The sequence below is a fragment of the Mizuhopecten yessoensis genome, unplaced genomic scaffold (assembly GCF_002113885.1).
Source record: "Mizuhopecten yessoensis strain PY_sf001 unplaced genomic scaffold, ASM211388v2 scaffold11117, whole genome shotgun sequence".
Lineage (NCBI taxonomy): Eukaryota > Metazoa > Mollusca > Bivalvia > Pectinida > Pectinidae > Mizuhopecten > Mizuhopecten yessoensis.
In genome coordinates, this window is record NW_018408888.1 from 597,503 (window position 1) to 618,398 (window position 20,896).

Genomic DNA, 20,896 nt, shown 5'->3' on the forward strand with positions numbered 1-20,896 from the left:
AGGACAATTTTGAAGTGTCATCTGTCTGAAATGTCATAATCTGGACATGGTGACACTACACATAGCCACATTTTATTGATAACAAGCTAGCCTGTCCTTACTGCTTATCAGTTGAAGATGAACGTCATGCTATACATTATAAAAGGACAATAAGTAACAATTTTAATGACGTTGGTTCTCAATCAGGGGAGAAAACCAAACAACCTTGATTGGGCGTAAGCTCAACACCAAAACCAAAAGTGAATTGGTTGCCTTTCACATTGTTACAGACATATTTGGACCTAAAATAACATGTTCATTGTAGCTTTACATGTTTTAGGGGTTAATGGATCAATTTTCGGTAAAAATGCCAGCCCCAATAATAATATACAGGAACGCATTGTACGCGCATTATTATGCATAAAGGATTTTTTTTTAGCTCACCGAAGGGCCAAGTGAGCTTATGCCGTCCATCCGGCGTCACTGAATAACCAAAATGCTACAGATGATGATATTTGGCCAGTAGCTTATTTTGAATAACCAAAAGGCCCAAGATGATAATAATCATAAGTAAGGCCAGGAATGTTGATATCTGGCCAGTAGCATACTAGGATGAAGGGCTACCAAGTTTGTTTCAATGAATGACCTTGACTTATATTTAAGTTCACAGGGGTCGAATATGTTTGAAATCTTTAAACAATTTCTTTTGAATAACCAATTTGGCCAGTAGCATGCTTGGATAAAAGCTATCAAGCTTTTTCATTTGAATGGCCTTGACCCACTTTCAAGGTCACATTTGGTCAAATATGTATGAACCTTTAAATGACCTAATTTCAATAAACAAAAGGTCTAGGGTGGTGATATTTTGAAAGTTGCATGCTGAGATGAAGGGCTATACAATTTGTTCAACGTAATGACCTTGTTTGACTTTCAAGGTCACAGGGGTAAACTGTTTTTAAATCTTTTAACAGGTTCATTTGAACGACTTGTAGTCATAAATACTGATTTATTTTGCTTGTAGCTTTATTTTAGATGACTTTTAAGGTTAGGTGTGAGATTAATATCAGGTGAGCAATGCAGACCCATTTGGCCTCTTGTTTAAATGAAAAAATATCCCTCTTTTCAACGATACTTAGCATTTGTTTTGTACATCAAGTTTGGAAATGAGGTTTTTGATACAAGAAAGTAAGGTGGGGTCGATTTTTCGACATCGACATCGAGAGATTCCAGCCTTCGTATCAAACGTGTAAAATTACTATGCACACCTTAGCTGTACCTAGTCCGAATTATTCTGACGTTTTATCGACTTTTTTTTATACAGACCGATATAAAAAAAAGGTTGATAAAACGTCAGAATAATTCGGACTAAGCTGTACCTTAGCTGTGTCGGTTTTTGCATGGAGATGTGACTTGATTTTCAAATGCAAATATTTCAGTTATCAGAAGATACTAGCCTCGCAATGTAAATCTTTGAAATGCATGAATATATATCAAAAAATAAATAACATGAAAAGTTACGACCGATTCCATATTATTTGACAACAAAACCAACGAATCGAAAGTGAAAATACAACATTCATCAAGGTCTATATGATGTTTAGATTAAAGCCTCGTTTGAGCGTCTACCTGATAAAGATCTACATCTCGTATTTTTTTCGCATCATAAGATTCAAAACATCTACATTCCGATCATTCTAAGTGTTCTACAACAACAACAACAACAAAAACTGCTGGGCGTTGTAATTTAATGAACGAAGTAGTTATAACCTAGATATGACGGAAAATTGAAATTGAGTAGTGATGGTGCAACAGCACCTGATCGTCCACAGACTATGGACACAGGCTGTCTGCCACATACAGAGGCAAAGACGTTGGAAGAGACTGGTAAGTTACACATGCAGCAGATTGAAGGATCACAATGCAGACACGGGTACTGATCACAATAAAAAAACGGACTAGGTATATTCTGACAATTTACTAAAATAGATAAATGTATACAAAACAGAAGAAAAGGGAAGGAAAGAAGAGAGAAACGTTCCAGTTGCAATTATAGTTGTCCACTAATTACTAAATTAGTTCAAAACGTTATGTTGATTTTACTAAAGAATGCAGAAATTTACTATTTTGATATTTTAATGTAGCATTTGGTTGAAATGGACGATATGCCCCCCCCCCCCCCCCCCAAAAAAAAAGAGAGTAGAGGACTGGCTGAATACCAATGTTCAAAAGAATATTACATAATCCTATTTTAAGATTTAAAAATTGTAAAAAAACAAAACAAAATCCTTTGATATCCATCTTCATTACCATCATTACAATGATAAGCAAATCAGCAGAAACAAATAACTTTACACAAAATAGAAATCTTTTATGACCACTACAATGTCTAATTTGTGCTAAAGAACTAAAAGATACTGGTTATCATTATTAAAAATTTTCAGTAAAACATGTGGTACAGGTGATGCTTTCATATTTTTAGAAGGTATAAGAATTATCTAGTCCATTCCATAAGCTCATTGCAGAGGAGATAAATGACTAAGTACATCTAGCTTACAGTGTGTCATTTGATAGTTAGTTGGGTTAGAAAATCATATCTTACAGAAAGAGGAGAGTTTAAACTTTGATTTCCTAACCTGTATATGTACCCCGTTAAGATTTCCTAACCTGTATATGTACACCCCCCCCCCCCATCCACTCAATACAGTTTTAAGAGGAGTGTCTCACAAGAGGTAAGAGAGAAAAGACGAGATACAACTCTGGCTGCTTCTAACTACAACCTTCCCAAGGCATTGTACTGTAACAACCATCCTAGACACAGGGTATCGATGCATATTTGAGATTTTATGTAATGAAGGGTGAGTAGAGTATTTTATGTCTCTATCAAAACTTTGTACATTTCAACTTTTTAGGGTAGTGACTTTAGAAGAGGCTGTTGTTATAATATGATGAAAATGATCAGGCCATTTACAGTTACTACTGAGAAACACTCCAAGGTGACAATGAGAATCAGTGAAAGGAAGTGCCCGTTCATTGTTACAAGTAAGCTTAGGTTTGATTTTAGTATATAAATCCTGGATGTCTTTGTGTGTTCAGCGCCTTTTGGCCCAGGTACAAATTCATCAGCTTGTATATATTATACGTTATATACCTCCCACAAATTCATCAGCTTGTATTTTGTCTGCTTGTGTGTACAGATTGTAAATACCATACATTACTATTTATCTGTATAGTTGAACATTGTATAAATATTTTGACTGGCAGAACAGTCCTAAATTAATGGTCTACTTATTAAATTTACCCTTGCTCAGCCATGTTACAGTAAAACCCTAGCTGTGACACCCTCACTAGTTACACAACATGGCATGTGTTCTGTGGCCGGATGGGTGCCCAATCATAGAATACATTTGGTGGCAGCGTCATGACCCTGGGGTACCTTGTAAGGCCAGTTCCTGGTAGCTACAGAAAAAGTTACATAAGGAGGACCTAATAAACAATCTGTGTATTTCTTTTAATCAAGAATTCAAAACGGTATAAGTGTATACCTTTTGGAATTTAAATCCACCTGTACACTGCATAATGAATTACTCATCTTCTTTGCTCCTGAACTGCATTAATCTGGATGCTTTGTCTTCAAAAAATAAAATAAAAAAAATGATTCATTTTGTAATATATTACTGGAAGGTTCAGAGCTGGCAGGCAAAGTCGTCACATGTGAAGAATTAATTGTTGAAAACGTTGTAATCTCTAGTAAGTTTATAACGGAGTGGATAAATGAAGTTACTTTGTATAACACAAGTACTTTAATCAATTAACTCCTCTCCCATATAACCAATTTTCCCTGCAGAAGTTCAAAAATATTTTAGGGAAATACTAATTGGTTCCAACAAATCTATATTTATTACATAAGAGGTATAAATCTGCTCATTGAGTATTTGATCTTCTCCAGATGTATGCAGCATGGCTCAACCAACCTGTGAAAAGGAGTCCCCAGGCCAAGATGAAGACTTACTGGTAGTTTCTCAAGAGAGAAGAGAGTTGTCTGTTGAAGATTTACAAGAAAATTCTGGGTCACAAGAACACATACCTGATGGCAATGTAAATGAAACGGAAACAAAACAGGACAGATGCATGGAAAATTGGCTAGAGGATGGCTTAGGTAATCTCTTTGAGGAAAGTCAAAGTTCAAAAGAAGGTTCAACCAGGAAACCAGGGAAGTCAAAACAGGTAAAGTCCCCTGTGGATAGAGGGATAATAGATCATACTGAGGATGGACCCAGTAAATCTAAAAAGAAAAAGAGACGAGCAAGCAAGGCTGCTGAAACACCCGATCACTTCATCGCCCTACAGATCAGTAATCCTAAGGTAATTAAGATAAGTGAAATTTGAAAAAAGAAAATGTTTCAACAAAATTCCTGGAAACATTTTTTCAAAATGAAAATCAACTGGCTATATTGGTTGGACCTTTCAAAAGGGAAAAACAAAATTCTACCACGTCTTAAAATTTTGGATTGTTTTATTAGTGTAATAATGTGTGATAATGTATGATGAAAAGTACTTTTTTATGGATTTTTCAAAAATGTGCTTACAATTTTACAATTTGTACTGTATTATAAGCTTCCATAACTCATACTCCCAATAAGATGGTTTTGATCTGTTTGTAAATTTCTAAATGTTTGTCAAATATTCAAGATTTTTGTTTTCATATTTCAAAACACTCTTCTTGGATTTTTTTAAGATCCAGAAAGGATTCGCTGACATTCAGGAAAAAATCATTTCCCAAAGTTCTCCACTTAAGGATGCCATGGTGTCTGTCAAGAAACTTCATGTTACGGTCATGCCTGTTTGTTTACCTACTCCGGACCGTATAGACAGGTATCTACATTGTACATGTTACAGTTATGCCTGTTTGTTTACCTACTACAGACTGTACAGACAGGTATCTACACGTTACAATTATGCCTGTTTGTTTATCTACTCCGGACCGTATAGACAGTTATCTACATGTTACAGTTAGGCCTGTTTGTTTACCTACTATAGACCGCATAGACAGGTACTTAAATGTTACAGGTATGCCTGTTTGTTTACCAACTCCGGACCGAATAGACAGGTATATACATTGTACATGTTACAGTTATGCCTATTTGTTTACCTACTACAAACTGAATAAAAAGGGATCTACACGTTACAGTTATGCCGGTTTGTTTACCTACTCTGGATCGTATAGACAGGTATCTACTTGTTACAGTTATGCCTGGTTGTTTACCTACTACAGCCTGTATAGACAGGTATCTAGCTGTTACAGTTATGCCTGGTTGTTTACCTACTACAGCCTGTATAGACAGGTATCTTCACGTTACAGTTATGCCGGTTTGTTTACCTACTCTGGATCGTATAGACAGGTATCTACTTGTTACAGTTATGCCTGTTAGTTTACCTACTCCGGACCGGATAGACAGGTATCTACACGTTACGGTTATGCCTGTTTGTTTATTTACTCCGGACCGAATAGACAGGTATATACATTGTACATGTTACAGTTATGGCTGTTTGTTTACCTACTACCGACCGTATAGACAGGTAACTACACGTTACAGTTATGCCGGTTTGTTTACCTACTCTGGACCGTATAGACAGGTATCTTAATGGTACAGTTATGCCTGTTTGGTTACCTACTCCAGACTGTATAGACAGGAATCTACATGTTACAGTTCTGCCTGTTTGTTTACCTACTTCCGGACCATATAGACAGATATCTACATGTTACAGTTATGGCTGTTTGTTTACCTACTCTGGACCGTATAGACAGCTATCTACACGTTACAGTTATGCCGGTTTGTTTACCTACTCTGGACCGTATAGACAGCTATCTACACGTTACAGTTATGCTTGTTTGTTTACCTACTATAGACCGCATAGACAGGTACTTAAATGTTACAGGTATGCCTGTTTGTTTACCAACTCCGGACCGAATAGACAGGTATATACATTGTACATGTTACAGTTATTCCTGTTTGTTTACCTACTCTGGACCGTATAAACAGGTATCTACATGTTACGGTATCTACACGTTACAGATATGCCTGTTTGTTTACTTTCTCCGGACCATATAGACAGATATCTACATGTTACAGTGATGCCTGTTTGTTTACCAACTCCGGACCGAATAGACAGGTATATACATTGTACATGTTACAGTTATTCCTGTTTGTTTACCTACTCTGGACCGTATAAACAGGTATCTACACGTTACGGTTATGCCTGTTTGTTTCCCTACTCCGGACCGTATAGACATGTATCTACATTGTACATGTTTCAGTTATGCCTGTTTGTCTACCTACTACAGACTGTACAGACAGGTATCTACACGTTACGGTTATGCCTGTTTGTTTCCCTACTACAGTCTGTATAGACAGGTATCTCCACGTTACAGTTATGCCGGTTTGTTTACCTACTCTGGACCGTATAAACAGGTATCTACATGTTCCAGTTATGCCTGTTTGTTTATCTACTCCGGACCGTATAGACATGTATCTACATTGTACATGTTACAGTTATTCCTGTTTGTTTACCTACTCTGGATCGTATAGACAGGTATCTTCACGTTACAGCTCTGCCTGGTTGTTTACCTACTACAGCCTGTATAGACAGGTATCTCCACGTTACAGTTATGCCTGTATGTTTACCTACTCCGGAGCATATAGACAGATATCTACATGTTACAGTTAGGCCTGTTTGTTTACCTAATACAGACTGTATAGACAGGCATCTACACGTTACAGTTATGCCTGTTTATTTACCTACTACAGACCGTATAGAAAGGTATGTTTACCTACTCCGGACTGCAGAGACAGGTATCTACATGCTACAGTTATGCCTGTTTGTTTACCTACTACAGACTGTATAGACAGGTATCTAGCTGTTACAGTTATGCCTGTTTGTTTACCTACTCCGGACCGTATAGACAGGTATCTACATGTTTCAGTTATGCCTGTTTGTTTACCTACTACATACCGTATAGACAGGTATGTTTACCTACTACAGGCTGTATAGACAGGTATCTACACGTTACAGTTATGCCTGTTTGTTTACCTGCTCCGGATCGTATAGACAGGTATCTACATGTTACGGTTATGCCTGTTTGTTTACCTACTCCGGACTGTATAGACAGGTAGCTACATGTTACAGTTATGCCTGTTTGTTTACCTACTCCGGATCGTATAGACAGGTATCTACAACTGTTATATAATTGTCAAGAGATATAGGAATTGAATCCTCACAGTTGAGCGAAGAATGGAAATTATGATGAATATTTTTCTTTCCTTTAATAATGCTCTTTGCAATAGTAAATTGGGAAGCAATTACAATCCAGAAAATACAAAACTAATTGGGACTGATCAAGGTTTTCAGTCTACCTTCACTTTGGGGTATATGACCTTGCTTCATGAACTTAAAGGGGTCAGAATTGTGGTTATTATATCCGCCGCAACGTAGTTAGGGGGTATACTGGAATCAGCTTGTCTGTCTCTCCGTCCGTCCGTCTGCATCAAAGTTGGTTGTGCATCAAAGTAGTACTTTTTAATACGACCCTTTTAAAAGGAGTTATGGCCCTTTGTTGAAAAAAACCTTTGTCTTCCTCCTAAACTACTGGGCCAATTTCAATGACAGTTTACAGATATGGTAACTACCCCCTGATGTTGTGCATCAGGGTAGTTTTATTTTTTATTTCGACCCTTTTTAAGGAGTTATGGCCCCTTGTTAAAAATCTTTGTCCTGACAGTTCTTCCTTGACCACTAGGACGATTTCAGCAAAACTTGTTTATCTGGTTTAACAGGGTTTGGTTTGCAAGTATGTTTTGGCATTTAGAGGGAGTACAGGAAGTGTGTCAGTGACCTAGCTATATACTTAAATAAGTGTACATCTCAGTGAATAAAAAAATCATTACTGGTGGGAGACTATGGATTGCTTTAATTTGCAATGCTTTGCCTTGCTTAGCCTTTAGCTTACAGTTCTGGTTTATATAGGAGCGGGGGTATTAGTTAGCCTTTGGCTTACAGTTCTAGTTTATGCCTGAATTTATCAGTGCCCCCAACTTTTATGTCTTTTCATTTCATCAAATTTTATTGACAAGATGTCGTAATCAATTGGATTGAATAACAGGCAAAGCCTATATAAATTCTCTCCGTCAAATGGCCAAAGTTGAATAAACAAGGAGACATAATATTTTAGACATGTTGCAAATGAAAAAATTAACACAAAATAATTCATATTAACACAAAGCTAAGGGGAAGTAACTCATTAAGGAAACATCTCACACACCTCATACACACTTACACACACATACAAGTACATGTACAAATACATTTATTTCAGCATATATATACACTATCATAGACAGATATTGGCAGGCTTAGACCAAAAGTCCATGTGCATATATTGCACAGGTCACTGCTACCAACAACTGTTACAATTAAAAATAATAAATTCATTTAATACATATAGAGTGTAATTATTTACAATGTCATGATAAGTACACGTAATAGACAGTAGTCATGCTCAACTAGAATCTCCTGGATGAAATATAGAATATATAGTATATTTTTGTTTAACATCATGGCTTTAAGTCATATAAAAATTAAAACGACGGGATTTTCCAATAAAAATATGCACATCATCAAGTATTCTTCTATTTGTAAGCCCATCACAATCAGGACAGCCCTGGAGAAGAATGTTTTTATCAATGTGGTTGTGGTTTCCATAACTATTAAGAGAAGTGAACAAAGTTGTTCTTTGATTATTAAAAATAGGACATTCCAAAAAGTAATGAGATACTGTTTTATGTTCAGCAGAGCAGGTACAAGCAGGACTATTAGTAAGATGGTCATGGTGTAAATCATGTCTTTCAAAAAACACTGCTGTTCTTCATTGGAGACAAAGTGGAATACAGACGTTGACCACCATCCATCAATTAATAAATCAATCAACCAACCAATAAGTAAACCAGGTACAAAATTACTACAGCATTGAGAGAAAAATAAATCAGTTCTTAACGTTAAATGGAAAATCTCAGCCTTCAGCATAAAAAATTAGATGTCTTAGCTTTGAATGTTAAAACCACGTCTCTATTTCCAGTTTGTTGTACAGAAGGACAGTGGTGTTGTGAAATCACCATCCACCTTTTTCAGAATTATTACATTTTCTTTTACCTAGAGCAAAGACTGCATTGGAGGTGTCTGCGGCCAGACTATCTGCAGATTACAGGGACCGATTGGTGGTGTTGGGAGTGGCAGGACTGGGACACTTCAGGAACAGTGTCCTGTTCGCCAAAGTCACTCCATCTGACCCCACTCAGCACGACGTACTACAGAATATATCTGGTAATATTTGTGATTGATATAGGTTCATCTCGTTCGTAGTATGGGAATGTGGTGGGGGCGGTAATCAAGATAGGTGTATTTCAGTAAATCACACAGCATTTTGACAAGTTTTATTTGAATATTAGTGAGAAGTTATAGGAATTGTTTTAGCATAAAAAATTAAGTTTAAAGTCACATTGACCTCAAAATGTTACAAACAGCTTTTAATATAAGACATTCATATTCTGATGGGAAAATGTATGTGGTGGTATAGGCAATTAATGATTGATGAACAAAATCATGTCTTTGTCAGTGTATTCTTAAGCTTGGGTGTGTGGTTATTATATAATAAGTCTTTAACATTGTGTATTCCAGATGTGGTGAATGACTCATTTGCTGAAAATGAAATTATAAATACAGACAAAAGGTCTGATTTTAAACCTCACATTACGATAGCAAAGATGTCAAAGAACTTTCGTAAACTCAGACAGAAAGGTGAGATACGTTAACATTATATCAGTATTTATCTGTGAACTTGAACTTGCCGACTGTGAAAATAAATTTTATCAAAACTTCATACTTGTGAAAAATATTGGTATTCTGACGTACCTGTTAAATACATACTTAGTATGGTATTCAATGGAAAATTATTAAATTTACACAGTTTATTTCTTATGTCATTATCATAACTACCTTGCAGGTATTAAGAAGATAGACCCTTCACTGTATGAGGACGAAGTGGACAGACACTTCGGCCATCAAGTACTCACCACCGTTCAGCTCTGCTCAATGTTCAAACAGGACAAGGTGACTGGTTACTATAAGATACTACAGGAAGCAAGTTTTGGTGAGAATTATTTTCATTTACACTTAATTCAGTTGGATCACTGCATGTACTTACATTTAGACATTAATCAACATATAGCATCAATTTACAATTCAAATCTCTTGGAAACTTTATTTGCAAATATTTTAAACATTGTAACTTATTGCCCAGTTCATGATTTTCTTGTTAATAAGGTGTTTAAAAACAGTAGTGAAAATGAATACTTACCAAGAGCAAATCATTTACTATGGGGAGTCTTAAAGCAAGCTTTATTACAAAAACCTATCAGCAGTATCTTTTTTCTTTTGACAAGTGTAAAACAACTAGACTGATAACATGAAGAAATGTAATAAGTAATTCTTAAAATAATTTGGTTGCAATTTTCCTTTGTTTTTAAAAAGAAGAAAAAAATTACAGAAAACTGAAAAGTCGATTATCCTAGTTGACCCCATGCCATGACCTAAGTATAATATTATAAGATATCTACTTTTATTTTTCATGATTCTTGAAAAGGAAACATATACAGACATTTTTTTCCATGGTAATATGTTGTCAGCATACAGAACCGTATCTTTGAAGGGATTATTGGATCACAGTGAAACTTCTCTTGTATATTTTCTTCTCAATTTCTTGCTTAAGTTGGATCCTCCGCAAAGTTCATGCATACTGAGGCTGCTGTAATCTGACTGACAGATGTTTCTGTGTGATACCTTTTGAAAGATTTTCAGATTCCCTTGAAATTTGGCTGGTAATCTTACAATGTTTTACATTGGCAGATGGTTTATAGAAATGTCTTTTAAAGGAATTATCAGATTCTATCAAAACTACAGGGGTCATATCTGTAAAACCTTTAAACAACTTTTTCTGAATAACAAGAGAAGTCTAGAGTGATGATATTTGGTCTGTAGCATGCTGGGATGAAACAAATTTGTCAACACCTTCCTAAATAAACACTTTCAGCTTGATGGTATAAAGTAGTACAGTAGTATGAAGTATGGAATCTAAATGAATGACCAAATTTGAAGGTCAGATTAGTAACATAACTAAAAATCTTCCAACAATTCACAATGTGTTTATATATTACTTAGCATATACAAATAAATTTGATCGTGACTATCTCTGAAGGTCGCAGATGTGAAATAAATAACATAAGAAGTACAGGCCAATTGGGCCTTTTGTATTTCCTCATTATGGGTAAATTGCAATCAGTGATCATGTCACCAAAGTTGACACAAGTAATACTTTGTATTCTATGTTCATCGCTATATTTCTTGCTTTTATTAATGTGTATTACACGGATACAAGTACCATATACAAAAAATGTACCTGTATGATAATATAGATATCAAGTCACTCTTGACCCAAACTTTCAGACTCCGCCATTCATATGGAATCAAATACCCTGATGAACCATTCATATTTGAGAACAAGAAGTCATACAATAATAGTTTTCAATAAAATGAAATTCGATTGACATTATTTTTATTTTACCTAGGTCCTCGAGAAATTTCAAAAATGACAATAGAACAGCAGTTTACTGTCACATCAGCAGCGGATATTCTTGTACAGTGGAGTGTTAAATCAGCCATGGATAGATGTTTGGCTGTAAGTCACTCGGCTGGGGATAAAACTAGCAACATCAAATCAGAGGAAAGCAGACAACCTGAGACGGATCATTTAACTGATCTGTGTGAGGATGAACATTGTACAGTACACCAAGTGAAACTAGATACAGAGTCTGACCTGTGTACAACATCAGTGAAGGACTCTACAGCGACGCTGGACATCAACGATTCTAAAACTTATCAAATAGACTCAGTCTCTAAAGAGGAAGTAGTTAGTGTCTCCGCTAAAATGTCTGAAGAAGAAAGCAGTCCAGATGGTAGTTCTAATGTTAAAGACTGTCCAGATGGTAGTTCTAATGTTAAAGACTGTCCAGATGGTAGTTCTAATGTTAAAGACTGTCCAGATGGTAGTTCTAATGTTAAAGACTGTCCAGATGGTAGTTCTAATGTTAAAGACTGTCCAGATGGTAGTTCTGATGTTAAAGACTGTCCAGATGGTAGTTCTGATGTTAAAGACTGTCCAGATGGTAGTTCTGATGTTAAAGACTGTCCAGATGGTAGTTCTGATGTTAAAGACTGTCCAGATGGTAGTTCTGATGTTAAAGACTGTCCAGATGGTAGTTCTGATGTTAAAGACTGTCCAGATGGTAGTTCTGATGTTAAAGACTGTCCAGATGGTAGTTCTGATGTTAAAGACTGTCCAGATGGTAGTTCTGATGTTAAAGACTGTCCAGATGGTAGTTCTGATGTTAAAGACTGTCCAGATGGTAGTTCTGATGTTAAAGACTGTCCAGATGGTAGTTCTGATGTTAAAGACTGTCCAGATGGTAGTTCTGATGTTAAAGACTGTCCAGATGGTAGTTCTGATGTTAAAGACTGTCCAGATGGTAGTTCTGATGTTAAAGACTGTCCAGATGGTAGTTCTGATGTTAAAGACTGTCCAGATGGTAGTTCTGATGTTAAAGACTGTCCAGATGGTAGTTCTGATGTTAAAGACTGTCCAGATGGTAGTTCTGATGTTAAAGACTGTCCAGATGGTAGTTCTGATGTTAAAGACTGTCCAGATGGTAGTTCTGATGTTAAAGACTGTCCAGATGGTAGTTCTGATGTTAAAGACTGTCCAGATGGTAGTTCTGATGTTAAAGACTGTCCAGATGGTAGTTCTGATGTTAAAGACTGTCCAGATGGTAGTTCTGATGTTAAAGACTGACCAGATGGTAGTTCTGATGTTAAAGACTGTCCAGATGGTAGCTAGTTCTAAAAATAAGAGTTCCATGGAAAATATTGGTAAAGAGAACAGCGATTCACTTGAATAGTAACACACATGGTTTGTTTGTTTTAAGATAGTGGCCTATAATCTTAACTTAAACACTTGTCTTTATTTGGTACAGAGTCATAGTTCCTACTTATATTCTGAATAGGATCGCTGATATATTGATATTTAAACACACAAAAAGCACATTAAAAGGTGGTGTTTATTGTATGTCTACAGTCATGGTACTAAATGTTTATTTATTTTGCTAAAATAGACACTGATAGATGTTTTCTTTACTGTGTTATTGGATGAAATGAGAATTAAATGTATAAAGGAATGAAATAAAAACAACAAACAAATTAGATAATATTTCTTGATTTATTTTACATGTTTTGTTAATAATTTTTAAAATTACATGATTTTCATATTATATTGAGGCTATATGTATGTAACAAGAATTTTTTTCATACTTTTTGTAGGAACTACAAAAAACATTGTTTTCATTTAATGAGGTCAATAATAAATAAAAAATAAATAAAACTGGAGCTGTTTATAAAAACATTAAAATTGAAGTTCTTGTATCAAATGTTTGGTTCAGAGTGGATTGAATAGTTTTTAATATCACAGAGATTGTATCTTGTGAAGCATCCTATCTAGATCATGCTAAACAGTGAAGATAGATCAAACATTTCTTTAAAATCACAAGCCAGCCAAGTGAATCTCAGAATTCCAAGTAAATTGTAATGTTTTCCAATGTGTCAGCTTTTCTAAAGTCTACAGAAAATCAGAAGACATCACATTTCACTACACAGGTGTAAGAGAATCCAGTTCTGGAGCAACATTTACAGTGTGGAGGAATCCGACATACACCGGACACGTGAGAACATGATCCGCAGGTTCGGAGTTTGTATAGATGTAGGGTTTCCACAACTAGACAACTTTTCAGTTTATTATAAAAGATGCACTGTTGATATGATAATTTTCTTGATCACAGTTTAGCAGGACGGAATGTTGATATGTCTCCCGTGATCCACTACCTAAGGCGGATCAGTGATGCCACATACACCCAGACGGAAGCCACTGAGTTGGGATAGGCATGTACGTAGACTGCCAAGGCAAACTCTACATCACTGGTCTCGTGAGCATGCACGCCCGTGGAATAGACTCGTTCATTGATATAGTCCAGACCTGTGAATGGCATGTTGATGGGAAAACCTGACACCTGAAAAGGAACATTAGGTTTAGTCCAAAAAGATAATAATAAAAGAGCAAAATTTGATATAAACTTATTTCTTAGACAAAGTTCTTATAATTTAATTTGATTTGGATCAGCCTATAGCTATCTAACAGATCAGTTCTAGACTTCTCATAAAATATGGTTGGGTCTTTCTATAGAAAAGACGACGTTAATTATTTATTACGGTGCCTTTATTGCTTACTTAAATGAACATTTTACATTAAAAAAAAATCATAATTTTCATGACATGAAAACATCTTGCATACAGGTAACGAAACAAATAATGTCTCCATAGCCCTTGGCTAAGAGTTTACCTTGTAAGTGGAAAACTGTTTTTCCAGTTCTGACAGATGTTGTGCATCTGGAGGTTTTCCCAGATTATCTTCCAGTCTGTAAAAATGATGAAATATTAATATTAATGCATGCACACTGCCAATCCTAAGAAGGCAATGGGTATTGTGAAAAAGACATGGTTCTAGGTATAGATGCTAATATAGGATTTTAGTTATTTGAACTTTGACCTCAACTGTGAACTTGACCTTGAAGTAAGAGTCAAAAGCAGGTCCCACCTCCTGGTAAAAGTTCATATGAGTATGAAGTTTCATAAAGATGTTGGGTAAGAAGTTCTGCTCCAAAGATAAAAGATTAATGTTAACAAACAAACGAGTAGATTACAAAATATATTGACTTAGCAGCTGGTCAAAACAGCAGTATTAAAATGGATATATTAACACTGTCCTGCTTTCAGTTACTATTAATTTCATAAACTACTGAACACCAACTGAGTAAAAAAATTAAGATTAAACACTCTATACACTTAATAGAATTTGCCTTTTGTTCAGTTGGCATGTATATTGCCTTTACAGACAGAGGAAAAGTATTTCAAACTTTGTGTGCCACACAGAGTAGACAAACTTACATTGGTAAGATTTTCCTCATTATCTGAGTACAGTGTCTGTTCCAGCGGGTGATGTAACGCGATCGCCACTCCATGATCCGGTTCTTCAACATGTTCTCGATCTTCTCCTGAATGTCTCGTGCTCCATTTGGATCAGCGTTAATGTAACGCAAGGCCTCAGGCTTTAAAACGATAAATCGAAGACAAAGTATAAGCTTCGCCTAATCAACTGAATGAATACCAACGGCTTCATTCAACAAGGTTTTAGCTGACCATTTTAAGAATGACATAGAACCGTCTGATGAATAATACATTTTAAAACAGTTTCAAAGTTTCTGTTCTGGAAATTTCCAAAGAAAGTTTCTGTTAAGGAAAACTACCAAAGAAAGTTTCTGCGATTATCAGCGTTTTCATCAGCGATTGCGTTTTTGCCTACCTGTATAGATGGAAGTGAGCGGCTGAAGGATCGTGTGAAGAATGGTCTCCAGTCAGAGGTAGATTTGACATCAAATCTCAACTGAGATGGCTTATCATACTGCTGTATGTTTGCGTAGATCTGTGAGGAAAAAAATGTAAATCATGTGATTGAGGTATTATATCACCACTCGGTCATTGGCAAGTAACTCTCCCAGACTCAAGGATGCAAATGTTTTAATATTTTCACTTAAGAAACCCTCTTTTAATTTAATTATCATACTGAACTTGTAAAGGTTAATGGCTTACATCAGCATTTCCTTGGTCCAGAATAACCAGTTACAAACTCTTTTGAATAAATTAGACAACATGAGAGCGACTTTGTCAGCAAAACTGAAGATTTGTGGGTAAAGAACATTTTTTATTTTAGACACTGATATGCAGGTAGGGATAATTGTGGTTCCAAAAAACCCATTAACATTCAATTCAAACACATACATTTTCAGCATCCACCAGACAACCAACGGTTTGTAGGGGACAGTAGTTGTCGTGGACACTGTAGTGAAGACCTGTCCCAGCATTCCAGATCCAGAGGTCATTGCCTTCCTCTGTCATCACGTAGGCTGTGGGACCCTCAGGGATAGCAGTACCTGTAACGACGTTCATGTCAAGCTGCCAGTACTGGTCGTATTGTTTGCCTTGAGCCCCCTTTATACAAGTGATCAGTGTTTGCTTTGAGCCCCCTTTATAGATGTGATCAGTGTTTGCCTTGATCCCCCTTTATACATGCGATCAGTGTTTGCCTTGATCCCCCTTTATACATGTCATCTGTGTTTGCCTTGAGCTCCCTTTATACATGTGATCAGGGTTTGCCTTGAGCCCACTTTATACATGTGATTAGTGTTTGCCTTGATCCCCCTTTATACATGAGCTCTGTGTTTTCCTTGAGCCTCCTTTATACATGTGCTCTGTGTTTGCCTTGAGCTCCCTTTATACATGTGGTCAGTGTTTGCCTTGAGCCCACTTTATACATGTGATTAGTGTTTGCCTTGAGACCCCTTTATACATGTGGTCAGTGTTTGCCTTGGGCCCCCTTTATACAAGGGATTAGTGTTTGCCTTGATCCCCCTTTATACATGGGATCAGTGTTCGCCTTGAGCCCCCTTCATACCTGTGATCAGTGTTTGCGTAGAGCCCCCTTTATACATCTGATCAGTGTTTGCCTTGGGCCCCCTTTATACAAGGGATTAGTGTTTGCCTTGATCCCCCTTTATACATGTCATCTGTGTTTGCCTTGAGCACCCTTTATACATGTGATCAGAGTTTGCCTTGAGCCCCCGTTATACAAGTGATCAGTGTTGGCCTTGAGCCCACTTTATACATGTGATCAGAGTTTGCCTTGAGCCCCCTATATACAAGTGATCAGTGTTGGCCTTGAGCCCACTTTATACATGTGATCAGTATTTGCCTTGAGCCCCCTTGATACATGTGATCAGTGATTGCCTTGAGCCCCCTATATACAAGTGATCAGTGTTTGGCTTGAGCCCCCTTTAAACATGTGATCAGTGTTGGCCTTGAGCCCACTTTATACATGTGATCAGTGTTTGCCTTGAGCCCCCTTTATACATGATCAGTCATTAGTGTGCGAACATATTTGTACACAGACCCTTTTAATATCCTTATTTGTACAAAATGGTTCCCTCTATACCTATGCTCATTCAATGCACTGCAAATAGATTGGTTTAAAGAACTTAGCATACATTATAGTAAATATGATCAGACACTACAGCTGAGAAACATTTTTATACAACCCCTTATATATGCCTCATATTAGCCATTACAGCTCAGAAACATTAATTTTGTAAACAACCCCTTACTTACCTCAGATCAGCCATTACAGCTCAGAAACATTATTTTTTCATACAACCCCTTGCATACCTCTGATCAGCCATATAGGCATAACAGCTCAAAATCATTTGTATACAACCCTTTGCCATACCTATGATCAGCCATTACAGCTCAGAAACATTATTTTTCTATACAACCCCCTGCCATACCTATGATCAGCCATGTCTTCTTCTGCATTGACATGAAGTAGTTGGCCAACAAAACAGCATGTTCCTCCTCGTCACCCGCCATCATCTGTAGGAATTGCTGTTAGAGAAAAAGATGATCAGATTATCATTTATCCTAATTTCATTCTTAAAGAAGGGGAATGTAGACAATTCAAATTCACTTTCAATGCATCCTTTTACTTAATATGAAGCAAATGTATGAGCTTGTACAATTATATCTTTTTAACAATGAAAGAATTTGTAAAGTTTCATATATTCATTAAATTGAAGAAATCAGCAAATATACAGTACATGTATATATCTTAGGGAATTGAGTTGAAGAGAGTCCTCATTGAAAACATCTTTGTAGATAATTCATTTTTCCGTGATTTTCTTTTCAAAATCAGCATTACAGCTTTTGAGGATGTACAAAATATAGTAATGTCTCGTAAAAAAAATCAAAAATCTAAACAAATTTATAATCATATATTTACGATCAGATAGTAGATAATGCACCAACAACAAACAGCACAGAACTGAGATAAATCCATACACTACTGTACACCATACCGAACAAGTACTCCAGATGTCGCACAGTCCTGGGAACACGACAGAGTCGGACACAAACGGAATCATGGCCACAAAGTGTGCCACCACCTCCTACAATCACAAAGCCACACTAAAGTTACAAACTTAAGTCATTAACTGAACAAGGCAAAGTATTGCAAGGCATTCAACAGTCCCCCATCGGTAATGATTTCTATATTTAATAAACAGTACACTTAGGTCAGGAAGCATAGGTCAAAGTGAGGTTTTAGTGACCTAATTCTTGAACTCTGTCATCCCAAGATGTCCTGGTACACCAAATCTGGTTACTCAAGGTGAAATAGTATAGAAGATATGCCCTGGACAAACTTCTAGGATGGAAAGAAGGATGGACGGACAAGAAGATGCAGAATCTTCAAAATGTTTAACATATATCCATAACAGATAGTAAATTTTCAAATGAGTTGGTCAGTTACGGCAAAAAAATGGGTTTCTTTGACTAGGAAAAGGCTGAGGGACACTTAAATGGGATGGGGTACTCTTATTAGGACATAGGATATATAATATTTTATCCGTGATAACTTCAAACGTATACACATAAATGTTTATATTACACAGTATGTATGGCATAATATCCGAGATAACCACTCACATCAGCCTTTTGATTCTTCAGATCTGCCACAAGTTCCTCTGGTGGTTTGAGCTCCTTGAAATATCGTGTGATAAATACAGATTTCCCATTGACATTGATCACGGATGTTTTGAATTCTCTCTTGGGGAACTTTTCTTCCAGCTCTGTCTGCCATTTTTCTGCATATTGCAGCAAGTCTTCTGCTTCATTCGTTGAAAACTGTCAGCAAATTCAATGTATTATTGAACAATCAACATGTATATTGTATTCTGTCATTCAATTACTGCACAAAACCTATCGGTGAAACCTGTCTTATTTGACATCATGTAGGCCCTAACAAGTTGCTAAGATTACACAGGGTGTCAGTGCACATAGGTTTATTTGGAAAATTCAGAACTGGTATCACAGCTGTATGTCAAAAATGGCTGGAGATTATGATACTGAGTTGTCAGATAAGGCAGGTTTTGCTGTACTATTGTAGAGTTAGATGAGCTGAACATGTCAAATGGCTGACAATTCTCCAGTTGGACTTGTGAATATAAAATACTCCTCTGGACTACAAAGCAAAAGTTGTCAGTACCTAACCCAGTAATAATGTTGATCTTACCTTGATACACATACCTCTTGCATATATATTATATATAATAATTTTACTTACTGAGAATTTTTATCCAAAACAGGTTCTGGATTATAATCTCTGATCAGAAAAAAAGATACTCATTATGGTCAAATTCAGGATTCCATGTTACAGTGTTTCTGGTTGGGTCTAATCAAGGATAAGATTATAATACAAAGGGGTTTACCCGCTCTTTCATTGGCTCAGCAGGTGATAGGGGCGGTTCTATGGTGATGAACAGGCTAAGGTAGGTGTTCTCTTCTTTACTTCCGATGTTGATGTCCGATTCACCGCCCATATTTTGGTCGTGGGAGTAACCTAGCAACACTGGTGGGGACTTCAAACAGAACGTACCCTCAATCTGAAATTTACCAACAACAATGCTTTGCTATGCAATATGATATACACAAACATCTTGCAATAAAACTCAACTATCTCTAACAGCTTTAACAGAAATATATTGAAGAGCAAGGAAGAACTTTCTGTGATCTCCACCATCCATACAATTTCACTGACAGCTGCGCAGTAGTTTCTGAGAAGAAATTGAAAAATAATAGGAAAATGATTATGATGATGGATCAGAAAAGGTTTCGCACAGGTGACCTTGACATATTGATGGGAGTTTAACTTAAATTTTTTCCTTAATCCAGTAATACTCTTCAATTAGAAAAATTCCTGAGTTTCTTCTGGTGTTCATGTTTTGGAAGGAATAAAAGTAATATTTAGGTGAGCATCAAATAATCAGAGAAATAAAGAGGTCAAGTTACCTTGCCATTGAAGTAGATTGTTGAGAAGGGTATGGTGAGATCACCCAGCCAGCGTTTCTCTATCCTCTGGTGGAGCGTTGTGCCTCTGTTCCTGTCATCCTACAAAAACAACAACATTCGTATATTGACAGGGTATCACAGATCACCTACAGTAGCCAAGGCCAAACTTACTGTTGTTAGGATTCAGTTTCATGGTATCACATCACAGATCACCTACAGTAGCCAGGGCCAAACTTACTGTTGTTAGGATTCAATTTCATGGTATCACATCACTGATCACCTAGAGTAGCCAAGGCCAAACTTACTGTTGCTAGGATAGCCAGGGCCAAACCTACTGTTCCTCTGATTCAATGTCATGGTATCACATCACAGATACCCTACAGTAGCCAGGGCCAAACTTACTGTTGTTAGGATTCAATGTCATGGTATCACATTACAGATCCCCTCCAGTAGCCAGGGTCAAACTTACTGTTCCTCTGATTCAATGTCATGGTATCACATAACAGATACCCTACAGTAGCCAGGGCCAAACTTACTGTTGTTAGGATTCAATGTCATGGTATCACATCACAGATCACCTACAGTAGCCAAGGCCAAACTTACTGTTGCTAGGATAGCCAGGGCCAAACTTACTGTTCCTCTGATTCAATGTCATGGTATCACATCACAGATACCCTACAGTAGCCAGGGCCAAACTTACTGTTCCTCTGATTCAATGTCATGGTATCACATTACAGATCCCCTACAGTAGCCA

General features: G+C 36.7%; 2 protein-coding genes across 9 annotated transcripts in view; one reads left to right on the forward strand and one right to left on the reverse strand.

Annotated features, from left to right (window-relative positions):
• Positions 1–939: 939 nt before the first annotated feature.
• On the forward strand, positions 940–13,331 carry LOC110466107. 3 transcript variants are annotated; one of them, XM_021522423.1, is made up of 9 exons: positions 940–1,863; positions 2,889–3,018; positions 3,926–4,341; positions 4,715–4,851; positions 9,188–9,354; positions 9,709–9,828; positions 10,034–10,180; positions 11,655–12,041; positions 12,072–13,331. In XM_021522423.1, the coding sequence occupies exons 1-9, from the start codon at positions 1,780–1,782 to the stop codon at positions 12,932–12,934; spliced, it is 2,451 nt and encodes an 816-aa protein (XP_021378098.1). In that variant the 5' UTR covers positions 940–1,779; the 3' UTR covers positions 12,935–13,331. The 3 variants fall into 3 exon arrangements, with proteins under 3 accessions (XP_021378098.1, XP_021378097.1, XP_021378100.1); XM_021522422.1 differs by having other exon boundaries at positions 11,655–13,331; XM_021522425.1 differs by lacking the exon at positions 2,889–3,018 and having other exon boundaries at positions 11,655–13,331.
• A 150-nt stretch (positions 13,332–13,481) lies between these two features.
• LOC110466106 (coiled-coil and C2 domain-containing protein 2A-like) overlaps positions 13,482–20,896 on the reverse strand; it is a 45,993-nt gene continuing 38,578 nt past the window's right edge. For all 6 annotated transcript variants that reach the window (XM_021522420.1, XM_021522421.1, XM_021522419.1 and 3 more), the window contains 10 exons: positions 20,143–20,241; positions 19,563–19,736; positions 18,781–18,978; positions 18,153–18,242; positions 17,586–17,682; positions 16,027–16,178; positions 15,551–15,670; positions 15,136–15,296; positions 14,531–14,606; positions 13,482–14,201 (listed from right to left, as the gene is read on the reverse strand). In XM_021522420.1, the coding sequence (XP_021378095.1) occupies positions 14,013–14,201; positions 14,531–14,606; positions 15,136–15,296; positions 15,551–15,670; positions 16,027–16,178; positions 17,586–17,682; positions 18,153–18,242; positions 18,781–18,978; positions 19,563–19,736; positions 20,143–20,241 (1,356 nt within the window). In that variant the 3' untranslated portion in view covers positions 13,482–14,012. The remainder of the gene's footprint in view (positions 14,202–14,530; positions 14,607–15,135; positions 15,297–15,550; positions 15,671–16,026; positions 16,179–17,585; positions 17,683–18,152; positions 18,243–18,780; positions 18,979–19,562; positions 19,737–20,142; positions 20,242–20,896) is intronic.